The 18,191-nt window shown below is 43.7% G+C and overlaps 1 protein-coding gene across 3 annotated transcripts in view; it reads left to right on the top strand.

Annotated features, from left to right (window-relative positions):
* The first annotated feature begins 1,161 nt into the window (after nucleotides 1–1,161).
* LOC138743729 (alpha-1,4-N-acetylglucosaminyltransferase-like) overlaps nucleotides 1,162–18,191 on the top strand; it is a 42,291-nt gene continuing 25,261 nt past the window's right edge. The window contains exons 1-2 of one of the 3 annotated variants that reach the window (XM_069899377.1): nucleotides 1,162–1,342; nucleotides 1,442–1,562. In XM_069899377.1, coding sequence (XP_069755478.1) covers nucleotides 1,499–1,562 — 64 coding nt within the window. In that variant the 5' untranslated portion in view covers nucleotides 1,162–1,342; nucleotides 1,442–1,498. The remainder of the gene's footprint in view (nucleotides 1,343–1,441; nucleotides 1,563–18,191) is intronic. The other 2 variants (XM_069899379.1, XM_069899378.1) reach the window with 2 other exon arrangements.

The raw sequence follows: 18,191 nt of genomic DNA on the forward strand, positions 1-18,191 counted from the left end.
GATTTCTCTAGCACCCTCCTCTTCTTTTTCTTTTCTTTCCCCTCCCTGCCCTCTTGACCGGCCTGTCACTCACACCTTCCTTCCTCCAGCTCCCTCCTATCCTCTGCTTTCCATGATCTATGTCCCCTCCCCTCAGAGTGTTCCTTCCTTACCTCCCTGCCTCTCCCTCCAATCACCTCCTCACTTACAGCATTCCCATTTTTCCAAATCCACCTTCTTGCTCCTCTCATCTGGCAGTTTGTGCTCCTCCCCCTCCACCCTCCCTTTCCTTCAGGCTTGTGCCCTCTTCCATCCCAGCCCTGATGGATGGTTTCGGCCTGAAATATTGACTGACGATTATAGATCTACCCGACCCATTGATTTTCTCCAGCATTCTGTGTGTTGTTTGTCTCGTCAGTGTTCACTTCCTCTCATGTGTTTCTTTTGCAGCATATTCTCTCAAACTTTAAATCATCTTGTTTCCTCTCTTTTTTTCCTGCTGCACAAAAGGAACAGGTTCACTCAATCTCTTTACCCCAGAGACTGTCTGATGAACTGTTTCCAGCCCTTTGTATTGTTCACACTTGAGCTTCTGAAATTTTTTATTTTCATTTTTCTTCCTCAATATCTTGTGTGGTGATATGTAATTCCACCACTAGGTCACCAGAGGTCATCCTGGTGACCTTGGATATAAACCAGTCCAGCCTTCCAGGTTGGTCTCGCTGAGAGACCAGACCTCTTAATGTACATATTAGTTTATTAAAGCTGTCTTATACTCCAGTATTCCAGCCACTGGTGTGGTTATTGTCAGTACATCTTGATGGCTAATTTCACTTGCCCTGATCGTTCTCTTTCAACTCTTTCAACATTGACTCCATCTGTTCCCATCAGACCACATTGTTCTCTCTTCCTTTGTTTCCTGCCCCCCCCACCCCAACCCCCCCCCCCCAGCTGACCCCATGAACATGGTGACTTTGGTGATTGAAGATGATTAATTGCAGTTGCCAGCAAAAGCTGGAAATACTCTTTTCAACAGGACAGACAGTATCTGTGCAGAGAGAAACAGAGAATCGTTCAGCTTTACTGAAATTTCTGTCCTCACCTTAATTCTCATGAACTCTAATTGAATGGAAATGTTGTGATTGACGTTCAAACTCTGTTTATTTCATTTTTATCTTCCCCTTTTCAAGGATCATCACGTCACCTGGTTATTCATTTTTACAAAAACCTTCATCGGAGTGTCACACCCAGTGATGGTTAATAAGATTTGTAAACATTTCAAACTGAAGATATAAAGTTAAACAACCAGAACACGGAGTCCGACACCCAGAACAATCTTATTAACTCAGCCAGTTAAACGCAGGTGAGCGACAATGATCTTTAACGTATTTTCATCATAATCATGTTGTGGTTTGGTCTGTGTTTTGGGAAACTGTTTGATTTGTTCTGCCTTTGGCTTCAGGAGATCGCTCCATGAAAAGTAAATACATTTCCTTCTTCTAACTCGTGAGCTGACAGTATGAAGGGCCAATTATGGTCACAGAATGAAAGGTCTAACTTTCTCATGGACGCCAAACTGAATGGTAATCCTTTTCGTGAAATATTTTCTATTTTCACTGATCTGTGGTGCCACTTGATCCAATAGATCCCGCTTTACAGAACAACCTCCATTTCTTACCTGCCCTCATCCAAAAGCGAACATTTGATGACCCTATGTATGGATTTTACATGAGAGGTGTTTGTCTAGTTGAATTTTATCTGTGGAGGGAGGTAACAGAGTTGATGTTTCAGGCAAATAACGTCAATTAGAATGAGGAAATGATGTAATTTTGAGATGTTTGAAATTCAAAGAATATGGAGGAGTTTGGAGGACACGGAGTGTCTGTGATCAGACTCACACTGAGGGAGACCAACTACACAAATGGGTCCAATGGTGAGGGCTTGTTAACTGCAGTTGAGGTGAAAATAGGAGGAGATGAATAAGGATGAGGAGAGGGAGTGTATCGGAGGAAAGGGGAGAGAGAGAGAATAAACAGCACTGACTACAAATGCCCAAGAGGTCAAACGGCATCTGTGGAGGGAGAAGTTGAGACCCCACATTGGCACAGTCATTAGAAACACTGCCTCACAGTGCCAATGAAGTGACATCAGGTACTGTCTATGTGGAGTCTGCATGTCATCCCTGTAGCAGTGTTGGTTTCCTCCAGTTTCTTCAAGATTCACAAAAACATGCTGAATGTTGGGTAATTTGGCCGTATAAATGATCCCAAGTGTGTATGTGAGTTGCGGAATCTGGGAATATTGATGGGCAAGTGTGTGGAGAATAAAGTATTAGATATGTAAATGGTGCATGATAGTGGCTGTTGACTCGTTGGACTGAAATGTCTGTTCCTGCTGTGTGACTCCATGACCCTTTATTGGCCAGAACTGATACAAGTAGGAAAACTTCATGATCTGAAATTGTTAAATTCACTCAGGATTCACAAATATCCATATATCGCCTTGACCGCTCACGGTGATAGCAGCGACTCGCTCTCAATGTTGCCCTGGACTGCAAATCACTTCCCCTTTCACTACATTCAGTGTTTTCCTATTTCTTTCTAAATTCCAAGTCTTCATTACTTTTCTCTGACCACCCAAACCCCCACATCAGAATCAGAATCAAGATTTATTGTCATGAACATGTCGTGAAATTCTGTGTTGGGCAGCAGCATTTTCGTGCAAACATGTAACCATTTTACAACATTATTATAAAAAATAAAATAAAATAATAATAACAATAATAGGGCAGGAAAAGTGAGGCCGTGTCATTGGTTCTTTGATCATTTGATCATTCAGGAATCTGATGGCAGCGGGGAAGAAGCTGTCCTTGTGAGCTCCCTAGAAGAGCTCGTCTTCTAGCTCCTGAACTTTTCCCCAATGGGAGCTGAGTGAGGAGGGCATGGCCAGGGTGGTAGGGGTCTTTTAGGATAGAGGCTGCTGACACCCCCTCATGTAGATGTTCCCGATGGAATGAATTCTGGTGCCTGTGATGTCCCAGGACGAATTAACAATCCTCTGGAATTTATATTTCTCCTGAGAGTTGGTGCCTCTGTATTTGGCAGTGATGAAACCAGCCTGAATGCTCTCCACGGTACACCTGTAAAAGTTTACGAGAGTCTTTGATGACAAACTGAATCTCGTCAGACACCTCAAAAGGTATAACCGCTGGTGAGCCTTCTTTGAGATTGCATCAACGTGCAGGCTCCAGGACAAATCCTCGGAGATGATGACATCCAGAAACTTGAAGTTCTTGACCCTCTCCACTACTGAGCCCTCGATGAGGACTGGGTCATGTTCCCCTGACTTCATCCTGAAGTGCACAATCATCTCCTTGGTTTTTCTGACACTGAGCACAAGATTGTTGTCGTTACAGCATACAACAAGCTGATCAATCTCCCTCCTGTATGCTTCCTCATTGCTGTGTGTGATTCTCCCAACAACTGTGGTACCATTGGCAAATTTATACATAGCTTTGGAGTTATACATTTTCCCTGTGACAGAGTATATATATCTATCTATATATAGATAGATATATAGATATATATCTATTTCTATATATATATATGGAAACGTTTTTGGGAGGAAATTGGGAAAGGTTTATTAGAGTAGGTCACATAAAGACACTTTAAAACAGATCTTATTTAAAATACTGGAGCTCTGCCCCATGGTAGATGTATCTGCTCCAGAGCTTTGAAGAGTGCTCAAGAGACTTCACTAATGGATTGTTGTTTACAAAAAGCACAGAGGAAAGAGCATATCTGAGTCACTATGACTGGAAGAGAACTTGCTGTTCTAAGAGGGTCACGTGGTTTTGCAATCAGAGAGAGTCAAATAGGCTTCCTCTCAGAGAGAGAGAGAGAGAGAGAGAGAGAGAGAGAGAGAGAGAAAGAGAGAGAGAGAGAGAGAGAGAAGAACAGAGACAGACAGAGATAGAGATCACATGTACAGAGTTACAGCAGCAGACAGCAACTGGGACTGCAACAGGACAAACTGGAAAGCTTATAGAATGGCCTCTATTTTGGAATATGGCTTGGTCAAAGCCCTCGTGGTTCATGGAAGAGGAGAGGACTGGCTGTCTAATATTTCACTTGGAATAAGTGAAACAAGAAGGAACTATGTGGTGATCTGAAAAAAAGAAGTTATCATCTGGAGAACCCTGAAAGGGCAAGTTTCGTCAGCAAGACTCTGGAGTAGCTGATGGAAGTACATCAGTTGAGTATGTCCTGGAACAACAAATCTCTCTCTGAAAACTGACAAGAACCTTCCTGAGCAGTAACCATTTATTTTTCATGCATCAAAGCATGATGAACTTTATATATGTTCAATTCTTCTGCTGGGTTTTGGGGTTCTCTGGGCACATACCAGTACCTACATCCCCCATCACTGACCTTCTCTTTGTTCCCCCAATCAATGACCTTCCCTTTGTTCCCCCATCTCTGACATTCCCTTTGTTCTCCCCCACCATAATTGTTATAGCAGCTGATGCTTGGGTTTGGGTAGGGTGCCCAGGGGTGGGGTTAGGGGAATCAGTTGGTGTGGGGGTGATGCTGCGTTAGAGGTGATCTCGGGGTCTTCTGCGCAGGCCACATCCTGAAGAGTAACTGTGTCCTCGCATCCGTTCGGGTACACCACTGGTGGTTGACGTGGAGGAGGTAGACCTCCTCTACTAGTGGGTTGGTCTTGTGGCTGCGTACATGCCTCCTGAGCAGGACTGGGCTCGGTGACATCAGCCAGGCAGATAGCATTGTCCCTGATGCTGATTTCCTGGGAAAGGGAAACAGTCTTGGTGCCAGTACCTAGGAGGGATCTGAGTGCATGGATGGTATCGGGGAGAGTTCCTACCACTGGGATATGGGTAGACCCCTGGAGTTTAATGATAGAAGGACTGCCTTCCATATTTTAACATTCTTCCGCTCCACCTGGCCATTCCCCAGGGGTTATAGCTCGTGGTCCTGCTGGTGGTGATGCTCCATGCCGACGGGTACTGTCGCAGCTTGTTGCTCATATAAGCAGACGCCGATCACTGTGGATGTAGCTTGGGTACCCGAATAGGGCAAAAATGCTGTGTAGTGCTTTTTTAACAGTGGCCATGGTCATATCTGGGCAGGGGATGGCGAAGGGGAAACGGGTGGACTCATCAACAATGTTGAGGAAGTACAGGTCATATCTAGGCAGGGGGCCCTTGAAATCCACGCTCAGGCAATCCAGCATTTTAAATGAGATCTGTTTTGAAGTGTTTGCATGTGATCTACACTAAAAAAATCCTGCCACAATTTATCTGCTTCAAAACATATCTATATATAATATAAAATACAACATAATCTGTCACAACATTAAAATTTGAATCACTATCAATAATACCAAATGCCTGAAGTGGCAGGATGAGAGGATTTTAATACAATAAGACTTGAAACATGCTCGTAATGTGGCCCAATCCCAGGACTTTGTAATGAGGAAGGGATTTGGCTTAACTGCCTTTATAAGGGGATTCCAGGAGGTGGAGTCACTGAGGAAAGGTGGGCCAGCCATATATATGGACCATGCAGCGCCAGTAACCAAGTAACAGTATAGAGTGGTGTATCATCACACCACATCTATCCTGAATTGCAGGTACTGACAGTCGGGAAGTATATAACATAAAAATCAACATTGCAAATTATCTTCCCTAAATTATAGCATTGACTTTCTAATTTACATATTTCCTTCCCCATGACTGTTATATTACGGTAAGGTTAATGTAATGGTTTGTGCAATACTGTTACTGTGGTAGTGATCATGACCTGCGATGTCTGTGAGGTGTTTGTACCTTCTGCATGAGTTTGTGTGAGTCTTCCCCGGGGGTTCTGGTTTCCTCCCACTATTCAAAAATACCAGGTGTGTAGGCTAATAGGGTGTAAATTGGGCAGCATGGACTCATGGGCCGAAATGATCTGTTAATGTGCTATATGTCTAAATTTAAATATAAATTAAGAAATTTAAATTGATTTTTAAAACAAAAATTAAACAAAATTAAATTGCAGATGAATACCTAAAATAGGACTAATTAATAGTGGGGAGGTCATGAAGCATATAAGGATAACCGTGGAAGTAGTGATGGCTGTGTTAAAAAAGATAAAGGTGGATAAATCTCCTGGACCGGACAAAATATTCCCTAGGACACTCAGGGAGGCTAGTGGACAGTTAGTGGGGCCATTAACAGAGATATTTAGGACGTCACTGGCCACGGGGGTGGTACCAAAGGATTGGAGGGTGGCGCATGTGGTTCCTCTGTTTAAGAAAGGGTCCAAATGCAAACCTGGGAATTATAGGCCTGTAAGTCTGACGTCTGTGGTGGGCAAGTTGATGGAAAGTGTTCTGAGGGATGCTATTTACAAATTTTTGGACGTACAAGGATTGATAGGGAGTAATCAGCATGGTTTTGTCAGGGGTAGATCATGCTTGACAAACCTGATTGAGTTCTTCGAGGGGGTTACAAAAAAGGTTGATGAAGGGAAAGCTGTGGATGTTGTCTATTTAGATTTTAGTAAAGCTTTTGACAAAGTTCCCCACAGGAGGTTAAGAAAAAAGGTGGAGGCATTAGGTATAAATAAGGAGGTAGTGAAATGGATTCAGCAGTAGTTGGATGGAAGGTGTCAGAGAGTAGTGGTAGACAATTGTTTGTCCAATTGGAGGCCGGTGACTAGTGGAGTTCCTCAGGGTTCGGTCCTGGGTCCACTATTATTTGTTATATATATTAATGATCTGGATGTAGGGGTAGAGAATTGGATAAGCAAGTTTGCGGATGACACAAAGATTGGTGGTGTTGTGGACAGGGAGGTAGATTACTGTAGATTAAAAGGTGATTTAGGAAGGCTGGAGGTGATAAATGGCTGATGGAATTTAATACAGAGAAATGTGAGGTGCTGCATTTTGGAAAGGCAAATTTAAATAGGTCATATACATTGAATGGTAGACAACTGAGGAGTGCAGAGCAACAAAGGGATTTAGGAGTTATGGAAAATAGTACCCTCAAGGCTGATACTCAGCTAGATGGTGTGGTGAAGAAGGCATTTGGAATGTTGGCCTTCATAAATCGGAGTATTGAATTCAAGAGTAGGGAGGTTATGATGAAATTGTACAAGGCATTGGTGAGGCCAAATTTGGAGTACTGTGTACAGTTTTGGTCACCAAATTATAGGAAAGATATAAACAAAATAGAGAGAGTGCAGAGAAGGTTCACGAGAATGTTGACAGGATTTCAGGGTCTGAGTTACAGGGAAAGGTTGTGCAGACTGGGACTTTTTTCTCTGGAGCGTAGAAGATTGAGAGGGGACTTGATAGAGGTGTTTAAGATTTTAAAAGGGACAGACAGAGTAAATGTGGATAGGCTTTTTCAATTAAGAAAGGGGGAGATTCAAACTAGAGGACATGGTTTAAGATTGAAGGGGGAAAATTATAAGGGGAACATGAGGGGAAATTTCTTTACGCAGAGGGTGGTGGGGATGTGGAATGAGCTTCCAGCAGACGTGGTCGAGGTGGGATCATTGGTTACATTTAAGGAAAGACTGGATCGTTACATGGATAGGAGGGGACTAGAGGGGTATGGACCAGGTGCTGGTCAGTTGGACAAGGAGGGTGGGATTTGCTATGGCATGGACTAGTAGGGCCGAACTGGCCTGTTCTGTGCTGTAAGTGGTTATATGGTTATATGGTTATAATAAGAATCTATGGTACCAGGAATGTTTCCTGAATTGAAACCAATTTCTCAATGTATATTATCAGTTATTTTGGAAGCCGTAAAAGGTAAAGGTGCTCCAAGCATTGAAAAAAGAGAATACTTTTTCGTAGATTTAATTTCAAAATTAATCCATCTTAAAGCACCGAGATGTCCTGATGATGGAACCAAAATTAACATATCTAATATTGGCTGCCCAGTAACAAAACCTAAAGCTGGGTAATGCTAAACTCCCATTCTTTATAATATTTTAAAGGAATTTTTTTTAAGACAGGGGAACTTATTTTTCCATAAGACCAGTGCAACTTGAAAAATGTAGAAAGATTTAGGTAAGATATTAATCTTGATAATATTGATGCGTCCAATTAATGTCATTGAACGAGGAGAAACTGTGCTAAGGACTTAGTGACATGATTCATTAAGGAAAGAAAGTTTTCTTTAAACAAATGAAATTTTGTAGCCATGGATAGCTACAATACCTAGATAGTTAAATTGATATTGAACTATTTTAAAAAGAATAGTGGAGATTAAAGAGCAAGAAGAGTTCAAAACAAACATCTTTTTACCTTTGGTTCAAGATAACATCAAAGGTCAATTTCAGATCTTCAATCTTTTTTGGATTTTTTTTATTGACCAAAATCTTGCTTCCTTTGAACAATTATCCACCAAACTTTTAATACCTAAACATCACTTTGTTATTTACAGGTTAGGAGCTTCCAGAATTCTTTAATTTTGAAGCTCTCTCAAGATCTGGAACCTAATATGATAGGGGAGATATAAACCTGATCATAAACAGATGTTATCAGTCCTTTATGATCTAGGGACAGTTTCCTGGACAGAATTAAAAACATTTGGGAACAGGATTTTCAGTAGCCACTTTCTGAAACGACATGGAATTCAATTCTGAAATGAGAGCATTAATCCTCTCTTTCTGCTCAACACTCATTATTACAACTTAAGGATGCACACCAGGCCCACTATTCCAATGTCCAATTGGACAAATTATATTCCAATCACTCTTCTAACTGTAATAAATGTCTAACTGAAGAAGGTTCACTCTATTATATGTTCTGTTATATCCTTCTCTTTCCAATTTTTGGGAAGGGGATTCCATACCTTGTCTTTAGTTCTTTGCATTACTTTGTCTCGAAATCCTTTTCTTACTCTCTTTGGAGTAAATGGGCCAATGGATCTGATATTGATGGCTTCACAATCCCACATCATTGACCTCACCTCCATTATCACTGGAAGGGCCATTTTAATGAGATGGAAAGATGCTGTCCCTCCCTCCTACTCACACTCATTGGTTGTCCGGTATGACGGCATGTCTAACTTTGGACAAAATTAGATGCTCCACCACTGAAATGAATCTTAATTTTATTTCCTTATTGGCTTCATTTGTTAACTATTTTCAAAATTTGTAAGGATAGTTTACTTTTGATTTTTGTTGACCCCATTAATGACCTTCCCTTTATTATTAGGTAGTGGACTGTTTACGTTTTGACAATAAGTATAATGATTCTTTTAGGTGATTTTTCTTTTCAATGTGTCTTATCACCATCTTTATTACTGTATGGGATTTGTTAATACTTTATTATCATGTAACTAGGTAACAATTACTTGATCAAATAAATAAAATTATTGGAAAATAAATTTACAGTTCAATCGGGAGCATGAAAATCTTGAAATTCAAACTGCTTTGACACCTTGTCAGACACAGAACAGGCCCATTAGCATCTTTTAACTGAAGCAGGCAAAAATGATTTTTCACACATTTTCTTTCTGATCACATTGTAATATTGTTCTTAATTAGGGAATATGTTTTATCTTAAGGGCATCAAAGTTAGAATCAGAATCAGGATTTATTGTCATGAGCAAGTCATAAAATTCGGTGTTTGTGGCAGCATCAAAGAGCAGACGTTCATATTATAACCATCTAACAACATTACTATAAAAAGTAAAAATAATAATGCATGAAAAGTAAGGCAGTGTTTTTGATTCATTGATTATTCAGAATCTAATGGCTTAGGGGAAGAAGCCCTGAGTGATCATTTTTAGGCTCAATGGTAGCAGAGTGAAGAGGGCAGGGTCTGGCTGGTGGGGGTTCTTTGTGGATAGAGGCTGCTTTTTTAAGACTACCATTTCCTGTTTTCTCCCACACAGCCAATTATGAATCCAGTTTACAACCTGTGCAAGGACACCTAGTGTCATAAGCTTCTGAACTAACCTCCCATGTGAGAAGTTAGCTCAGAAGCTTATGACGATAAAGACTATGTAGACAACATCCACAGCCTTTCCTTCACCTGCCTTCTCTGTAACCTCCTCGAAAAACTTGACAAGTTTTGTTAAACACAAAGCCATGCTGACTGTCCTTAATGACTATCCTTAATCAGCTCATGACTGTCCAAATACCTATATATCTTGTCTCTCAGAACTCCCTCCAATAATTTACCTGCTACTGACACCAGGTTCACCAGCCTATAATTACCTGGTTTATTTTGGGGCCTTTTTTAAACAACAGGACATGATCTACCCTCTAATTCCAGAGTCTCTGAAATTTCTACACTAATCTCTCTTAAGATCTGAGGGAATATCACATCTGGCCTGTGTAATTTATCTACCTTATTTGCTATAAGGCAGCAAGCACCTCATCCTCCTTTATCTTCAGATGTTTCTTTAACTTTTTAAAATTTAGTATGTAAACTTACAAACTAAATTTTAAGGAAACACTTAACAAGTCATCTCATAAACATACAAATGCAAAAAAAGGATGAGGTTGCATTAGACAGTTTCCTTAATCCACATGAGAAGCAAGTAATTGAATTAATCTATGATATCCATGTTAAACCCATATTTGCCAAATCAATCCAAATAAAAATTGATAAAAAGAAAAAAAAACCTAAAAACAAAATATAATCGAACCCCTCCCTCTAATCAAGGTTCCCTTTGTCAAAGAATTGGGAAATTATGGATTGGATAGCAACCTCCAGACATTGGACAGAGAATCTCCAGAATATTCAAAATTCTTTATTCTTCCAACCATGATACTATGTGGCAGTGTGAGCTGTGGAAGAAACACAGCCACCATGTTGAGGGTCATTAACGACTGATTTTATTCATATTTAGCAAGCTCCTATAAGGGCAGCATGAGCTCAGTCACCTGGTGCATGGTGACATCCTAATCGCTGCCCAGGCTGCATGCTGGAAGGGATGCTGGAGTCAGAGAGAAACCTCTGACAACACCATTTCCCCATGGCTGCCCCGCCATGTGGCGATACAAGCGGAGCCGGTTCACCATTAGATGTGCGCCACAACACAACCCAACCCCAGAACTGGCTACGCGTTCTGTTGTTTTGGCAACGGCCCCGGCGTTTGGGTGCGGCCATCTGCACCGGCTGTGATAAGACCAGATGGGCCACCTTCAGGCAGTCTGCATTAAAAAGTTCCTCTCTCCCCCCAATGCCCAAGGTGAAGGTGAAGGTTCCACAGGACTGGTGCAAAACTTTGCATGGCCCCTCGTACGGTCACTGTAGCGATGCACCTTGTGGTCCCCTCCACATGAAAACAAACTGGGCCAAGTCAAGGTCTTTGGGGAGATGAAACAGCCGGGTGCCAGTGGTGGGGGAGCTAGGGAGGCTAGTCGCCTGCATAGGTTCGCCAGCAGATTTTTGTCAGTGGCTGTGGTGTCAGGATGTGGGCCGAAAAACTCACCCGGCAGGGAAAGCAGTGTGCCATAGACCATCTCCACTGCTGAAGCCTGCAGGTTTTCTTGGGTGCTGCCCTAATTCTGAGGAGAACCCAGGGTAGACTGGTCATAAGCAATGCCTGTAGAATCTCTCCATCAACCTGTTGGACTGTGGGTGGTATCCTGTGGTGTGGTGGAGCTTGACCCCCCCAGGAGCTTCACCATCTGAGTCCACAGGGAAGTCGTGAACTGCACCCCTCTGCCGCTAGTGATGTGCACCGGGACTCTGAAATGGGCGATCCATTGGCTGACCAGAGTCCTGGTGCATGTCTCTGCGGAGGCCTCCTTAATTGGGACAGCCTCCTGCCACCTTGTGGCCCAATCCACCACTGTGAGGAGGTAACGGGCCTCCATGGACACCGGCAGGGGCCCAACGACATCAACGTGGATGTGTTTGAATCTTTGAACCACCGGGTCAATGTTCTGGATGGGGGCTCGTGTGTGTCACCAGACCTTGGAGATCTGGGACCTGGTACAGTTCCTGGCCAGTTCCGCCACCTCCTTCTACAGCCCGTGCCACACAAACCACTCCCCGACCAACCGCACGGTTGTCTTTACTGCTGGTTGAGCAAGATCGGATTAAAGGAGTGGATCATACTAAAGACCTTTGTCCTCCATTGCAGCGGGACCACCAGGCGTGGAGTGCTTGTTGAGACATCGCAGACCAATGTGTCTGGGCTGCTGGGCACCCGGACATCCTGGCCTGTGTCTCCGCGTTGTTCCACTGTTCCTGAGCCAGTTCTTCGTAATCCAGGCCGGGCACGAGAGTGTCGATGACTGGATGGGAGAGCACATCCAACACTACATTGTCCTTTCTGGCCCTGTGTCAGATGTTGGACGTGAACTCAGACACGTACGAGAGGTGGCGCTGCTGTCTGGTGGACCATGGATCCTTGGCCATCACCAGTCCTGGAGTGAGGGGCTTGTGATCCATGAAGGTTGTGAACGGCCTGCCCTCAAGGAAGTAGTGGAAATGGCGGATGGCCAAATACAGTGCCAGGAGATCCCAGTTGAAGGCGCTGTATTTGAGCTCTTGCCGGAGCAGCTGCTTGCTGAAAAAGGCCAGTGGTGCCATTGTCCATCAAGTCACTGTTCCAGAACACCCCCACTGCTGTAGCTGAGGCGTCAACGGAGAGCGTCATGTGCGCCTCCGGCCGTGGTTGCACCAGCATCATGGCGCTGGTCAGAGCCTCCTTTATCACGATGAAAGCCCTGTCCGCCTCTGACCATGATAAAGTCTTTTCTTTGGAGGCCATGAGTGCGAACAATGGGCGCATGGTGTGCAAGGCTCCGGGGATGAAACGATGGTAAAAGATCACCATCTCCGTGAACTCTTGGAGGCCTTTCAGGGTGGAGGATTTGGAGAATCTTTGAACAGCCGCGAACTTCTCCGGTGCCGGCATGGCCCCAGCTGCCAAAATGGTGTGTCCCAGAAACTGGATGGACTCCTTGCCTAACTGGCATTTGGCCTCATTGACCGTGAGCCTGAAGTCTGCCAGCTGGGCAAAGAGTGTGCGGAGATGGGCTTTGTGTTCGTCGCGGTTGTGACTGGCAATGAGAATATCTTCCAGGTAAATGAACACAAAGTCCAGGTCTTTTCCAACCACGTCTATGAGGCGCTGGAACATTTGGACTGCGTTCTTTAGACCGAAGGGCATATGCAGGAACTCAAAGAGTCCAAAAGGGGTGATAATGGCCATCTTACCAATGTCGTCTGGATGCACCGGGATCTGATGGTATCCCCGTACAAGGTACACTTTGGAGAAGACCCGTGCACCATGGAGGTTGGCAGAGAAGTCCTGTATGTGGGGCACCGGGTACATGTCTGAGGTGGTTGCATTGTTCAGCTGACGGTAGTCCCTGCACGGTCTTCAGCCCCCGGACGATTTCAGGACCATATGGAGCAATGATGCCCAGCCGCTGTCCGAGTGCCAGATGATTTCCAATTCCTGGAGCCTGGAGAACTTTTCCTTTGCTTGCTGAAGCTTCTTGGGTGGCAGCTGTCTGGGTCTAGAGTGCAGTGGGGGGCCCTGTGTGTCGATGTGGTGGAAGACCCCATGCTGGGACAGGGCTGCATTGAACTGAGGGTCTAACATGGTGGGAAATTCATGGAAGATCCCATTGAACATCCCTGGTGGCAGCTATGGCAGTGATCTCAGGCCTGTGGGCTTGTGCTGTGTCCAGTTGGGTGGAATGGAATGTTCAGGCATTGACTAGCCTTTTGCCCTTCATGTCAACCAGTAGGCCGGGAGCTCTGAGGAAGTCGGCCCCTAACAGCACGGTGACCATGGAGGCTAGGACAAACCTCCAGTGGAACTTCTCCTTCCCAATCTGGATCTGTGCCCTGCAGGTGCCGTAGGTACTAATGGTGGATCCGTTGGCCGCCTGCAGGGTTGGACCTCAAAAACGGGTGCAAGTCTCTAATGCTGTGGGAGGAAGGATGCTGAGCTCAGCCCGTGTCCACCAGGAATCAGCGGCTGGTGGATCTGTCCGTCACATGAAGGAGGCTGTTGGTGTGGCCAGCCGTCGCAGCCATTAACGGCGGCTGGCCTGGTCGTTTCTGTGAAACCTGCAGGGCTGGTGGCACTTATGGGCTTGCACTCCCCAGTGCTGGTGGTAGAAATATTAGGTCGACTGGCCCACCTCTGGCTTGATCTTGGGAGCAGCTTGCAGCTGGTTGGCTCCTGGTTGTGCCACCTGCTTGAGGGCTGCCTTGTTCTCCCTCTTCGTGCACCAGAGGCCATCCGCATGGGCTGCTGCTTTCCTCGAGTTCAAGGTCTTCATCTGTGAGGAGCAGCTGGATGTCCTCCGGCATCTGTTCCAGGAATATCTGGCGGAAGAGAAAACAAGGCTTGTGGTCTTCCACCAGGGCCAGCATTTCATCCATCAGCGCCAACGGACTCCGGTCCCCAAGCCCATCTAGGTGAAGGAGCCTGGAAGCCCGTTGCTGGGGAATTAGCCCAAAAGTTCCAAGCAGCAGGTGTTTGAGGGCGGTGTACTTGCCACTTAGCCTGGGGGCTGTGGATGATGTCATCCACCCTCACTGCCGTATCTTGGTCCAGAGCGCTCATGACATGATAGAACATTGTGGCGTCTGAGGATATGTTGAGGAGTTGAAATTGTGCTTCCCCCTGCCCAAACCACATTCTCGGTCACTGGCATCAAAAGGGTGGAAGCTTGATGGAGACAGCATTAACCTTTGCTGAATCCATGATGTTTTGAGTCCAGATAAATGTCTGGGCTTGTCGGGGTGTGGTGGTATGAGCAGTGGAAGAAACACAGCCACCATGTTGAGGGTCGTTAATGACAGTTTTTATTCAAATTCAGCAAATTAAGGGCAGCATGAGCTCAGTCACCTGGTACCTTGTGTCATCATAATCACTGCCCAGGGTGCGCGCTGGAAGGGAGGCTGGAGTCAGAGATAAACATCTGATGATGCCATTTCCCCATGGCTGCCCCGCCACGTGGCAATACAAGTGGGGCCGGTTTGCCATGAAGATGTGTGCTGCCACAAGTACTTGATTTTATGAATGAGCCCCACATCCTTACAAATTGAAACTTTCTGTCTTTAATGTTGTTTCTAATTTTATCCATGCTTACATAGGACATTACATCTTGTAATCACTGTGTATGGGTAGGTGAAGAGTCATCTTTCCACATCAATAAAATTGCTTGTCTGGCTATTAGCGTGGTAAAGGCTAAAACTTTCTCCTGAGTTGCAGACAGAGATGTATCTGGCTCACGTGAAAAACCAAACAAAGCAATTAACGGACAAGATTCTATTTTGACCTTAAAAATCATTAATTAAGTTTCGAAAATGTCTTTCCAAAATCTCTCTAAATATGGGCACTCACAAAACATATGGATCAGAGAAATTTCAAAAATGTTACACTATCCACATAGTGGACCAATATATGCATAAAAACAAGATAATTTAAGGTGGGACGTATGAGTTCTGTGCACTACCTTAAATTGTAATAAGCAGGTCTTGCACCAAATGAGGAATCATTAATCAAGGATAGAATGGAGCACCATTCTTCATTGTGGTTTTTTGATGTTCAAAAATGAGTCAAGAAATGCAGAGAATTCTTCAGAAAAGTTTAAGCCTTTATTTGCGAACAAAAACTGAATCAACTCAAAGGCCTGTTGCTATGAGACAGTGCCCTTTTTTATATTATAGTCCTGACTACATCACATTTCTGCACCCAATCATTTATAACCTCATACCTTAACAGGACATCATCCCACAGTCATTTTCATTATTCTCCACCCATTAATCTAATCATGTTTCGAACCACATGTTTAATCATATCCTGCCACCTGGTGTCTTCTATTCATTACTGTAGCCCTGTGTAGTAAATACATACTGGATTATTACTGTGTGTGTAAATTGTTACATAGGAATGATGGTTGTTCATGTGGTTTATTTTCCATATATCTCCCCTTTGGGACCTAAACGGTCTCACATAGAGAGAGAGAAGACAGAGCCACACACAAAAGGTCAGATTAAACCACAGTCGTTATCCCCAAAATGTATTTCTTTAACTGCACTGCCTGCATTCCAAAGCCATCTGTTGGTGCGTTATGAAGGTCCTACCACTCGTACCAATCTGTACCCTTATTCAGGCTTCCATTTTGTGTTTTAATTCACTCTAATACTACATTCCCGATAGATTTATTTTCTGGTTTGTAATTTTTAATGAGCTAATATCATAATTGGATGTAAGATATATGACCGACCCTCCCCCCCACCCCCCCAATGACCCTCCAAATATTCAGGTTAGCCAAGCAAGCCATTTATTCTGCCCCTTTGCCCCTGTCTAAAACTTCCTAACTGATAATGTGTATCTTATATTGCCTTAGAGATATTGAAGGATTTATCTGTCACTAATCGAGTATACCCCACCCTGGGGTGCAAACTGATAATCCACCGCATATCTGATTGGTTATGAGAAAAGCCTCGATATTACCAATTCTCAATTAGCAGCCTCCAACCCTGCCACTATCTCATTGCCCAATGCCATTAAGCCACAGATGAGATTATTGTGATTCTTGACAGCCACCACAAAGGATATGGAGTTGATGACTCTCCATCCAATGTCAAATCCTAGGGTAACAGGATTGTTATGGTCCAAACAAATTCCTTTGTCTCTCCTCGAGCGATGATCCGTCTTCTGACTAGCGTTTTCTAGGCATGGGATGAGAAGTGGTCCTAACGTCCCAATGGCAAGCAAGGCAGGGAGACTTTCCTGTACTAGATACTAGATAGCCTTTCTTTAACTAAGAACATGCAGTGGGGTCTCAGTACATTTGTGGTACCAATGTCTGTCTGTCTCTCTCTCTCTCTCTCTCTCTCTCTCTCTCTCTCTCTCTCTCTCTCTCTCTCTCTCTCTCTCTCTCTCTCTCTCTCTCGTTCTCTCTCTTCATATACATATAATACATATTCGAGTGTGGTTTTCCTATTTTTACTTTATATTTTGCTTTGTTTTTTTTCCCACCAGCATCCCCACAAACCAGAATTCCTCGAGTTAAATTCAAACATTCCTTCCTTAAAAAGTGCATGAGAAGTGTCCTTCCTTATTCTCACAATCGTGTTCCCAGCAGTTTAATTCTATACAAGGCAAACCATCTTTCAATTTTACTATCCCACATCCCCATCTCAGACCATCAAAATACAGGGGGTACCTGTTATTTAAGAAATATGCTGGCTGTGCTAATTAATTGTCAAAGCGAGTACCCTGGCAACCCCTCTAGTCATACTGTCTATCTGATCATATAAGTATGACCAGCTTTCTATACACAATCCATTAGCTGCTAGAAACCACTTAACTGATTCATTAGCCAATAGCCCTAACTTCTGATTAGTACTTTAAACATTCATCTTATCAACATATCAGTAAGATACATATAAAGATGTATTATGCTATCACCAAAAATTCCTCTTTTCAGTCTTGACTCCAGTCTTCAGTTCAAATGTCAGGGCACAAGAAGCATAACAATAAAGTTCTCACTTTGTAGGTGGTCCTCTCTTTTTTTCAGTCTGTTCTAATAAACGTCTTAATTTCTTAGCTGGGCCTTTTTCCTTAAGTCTGTTTGCTGTATCTAGTGAGGCTGTCCTTTAAGCAATAGTGCACTCAATGTAACTACCGGGACCTGGAATTGTCCTTTCCAGTGAGCTCCCATTTTCTTCCGATCCCAATTCTTTACCAGAACTTAATTCTTAGGTTTGACATTAGGATGTTCACCACTGTGGTTCAATCTGTTGGATCAGCCTCCTTAAGGTCAATTTGTTGTACCTGTGAACACATCTCTCAAAATTTTTTTAGTTTGATTTCTCAAATATTTGCTCATATCATCACCTAATGATAATAAATCCATCCCTACTGGCCATGCGGGCTTTGCTCCCCAAGATGTCTGTATTGACTGTCCATGGACTATCTCTGCAGCAGATAGCCCTGACTTAGTCTGCAGTGTAATCTGCATTTAAAACAATGCTGGGGTAGCACTTTTTAGCCAATTTTAGCCCTGTTTCCTCAGACAATTTGGCTAGTGTTTTTTTTTTTCCGTTTGCACATTCCACTATTCTGGCTGCCTGGGGTTAATGGGAGTAATGGAACCCCAATTCCTTTATCCAATTCAACCTAGTTCCTGCGGACAACTTAGTCAATTTATTCTTTAAGGACCCACGTAAATCAATAATAATAAGATAAT

The sequence above is a fragment of the Narcine bancroftii genome, chromosome 9 (genome assembly GCF_036971445.1).
Source record: "Narcine bancroftii isolate sNarBan1 chromosome 9, sNarBan1.hap1, whole genome shotgun sequence".
NCBI classification, from domain to species: domain Eukaryota; kingdom Metazoa; phylum Chordata; class Chondrichthyes; order Torpediniformes; family Narcinidae; genus Narcine; species Narcine bancroftii.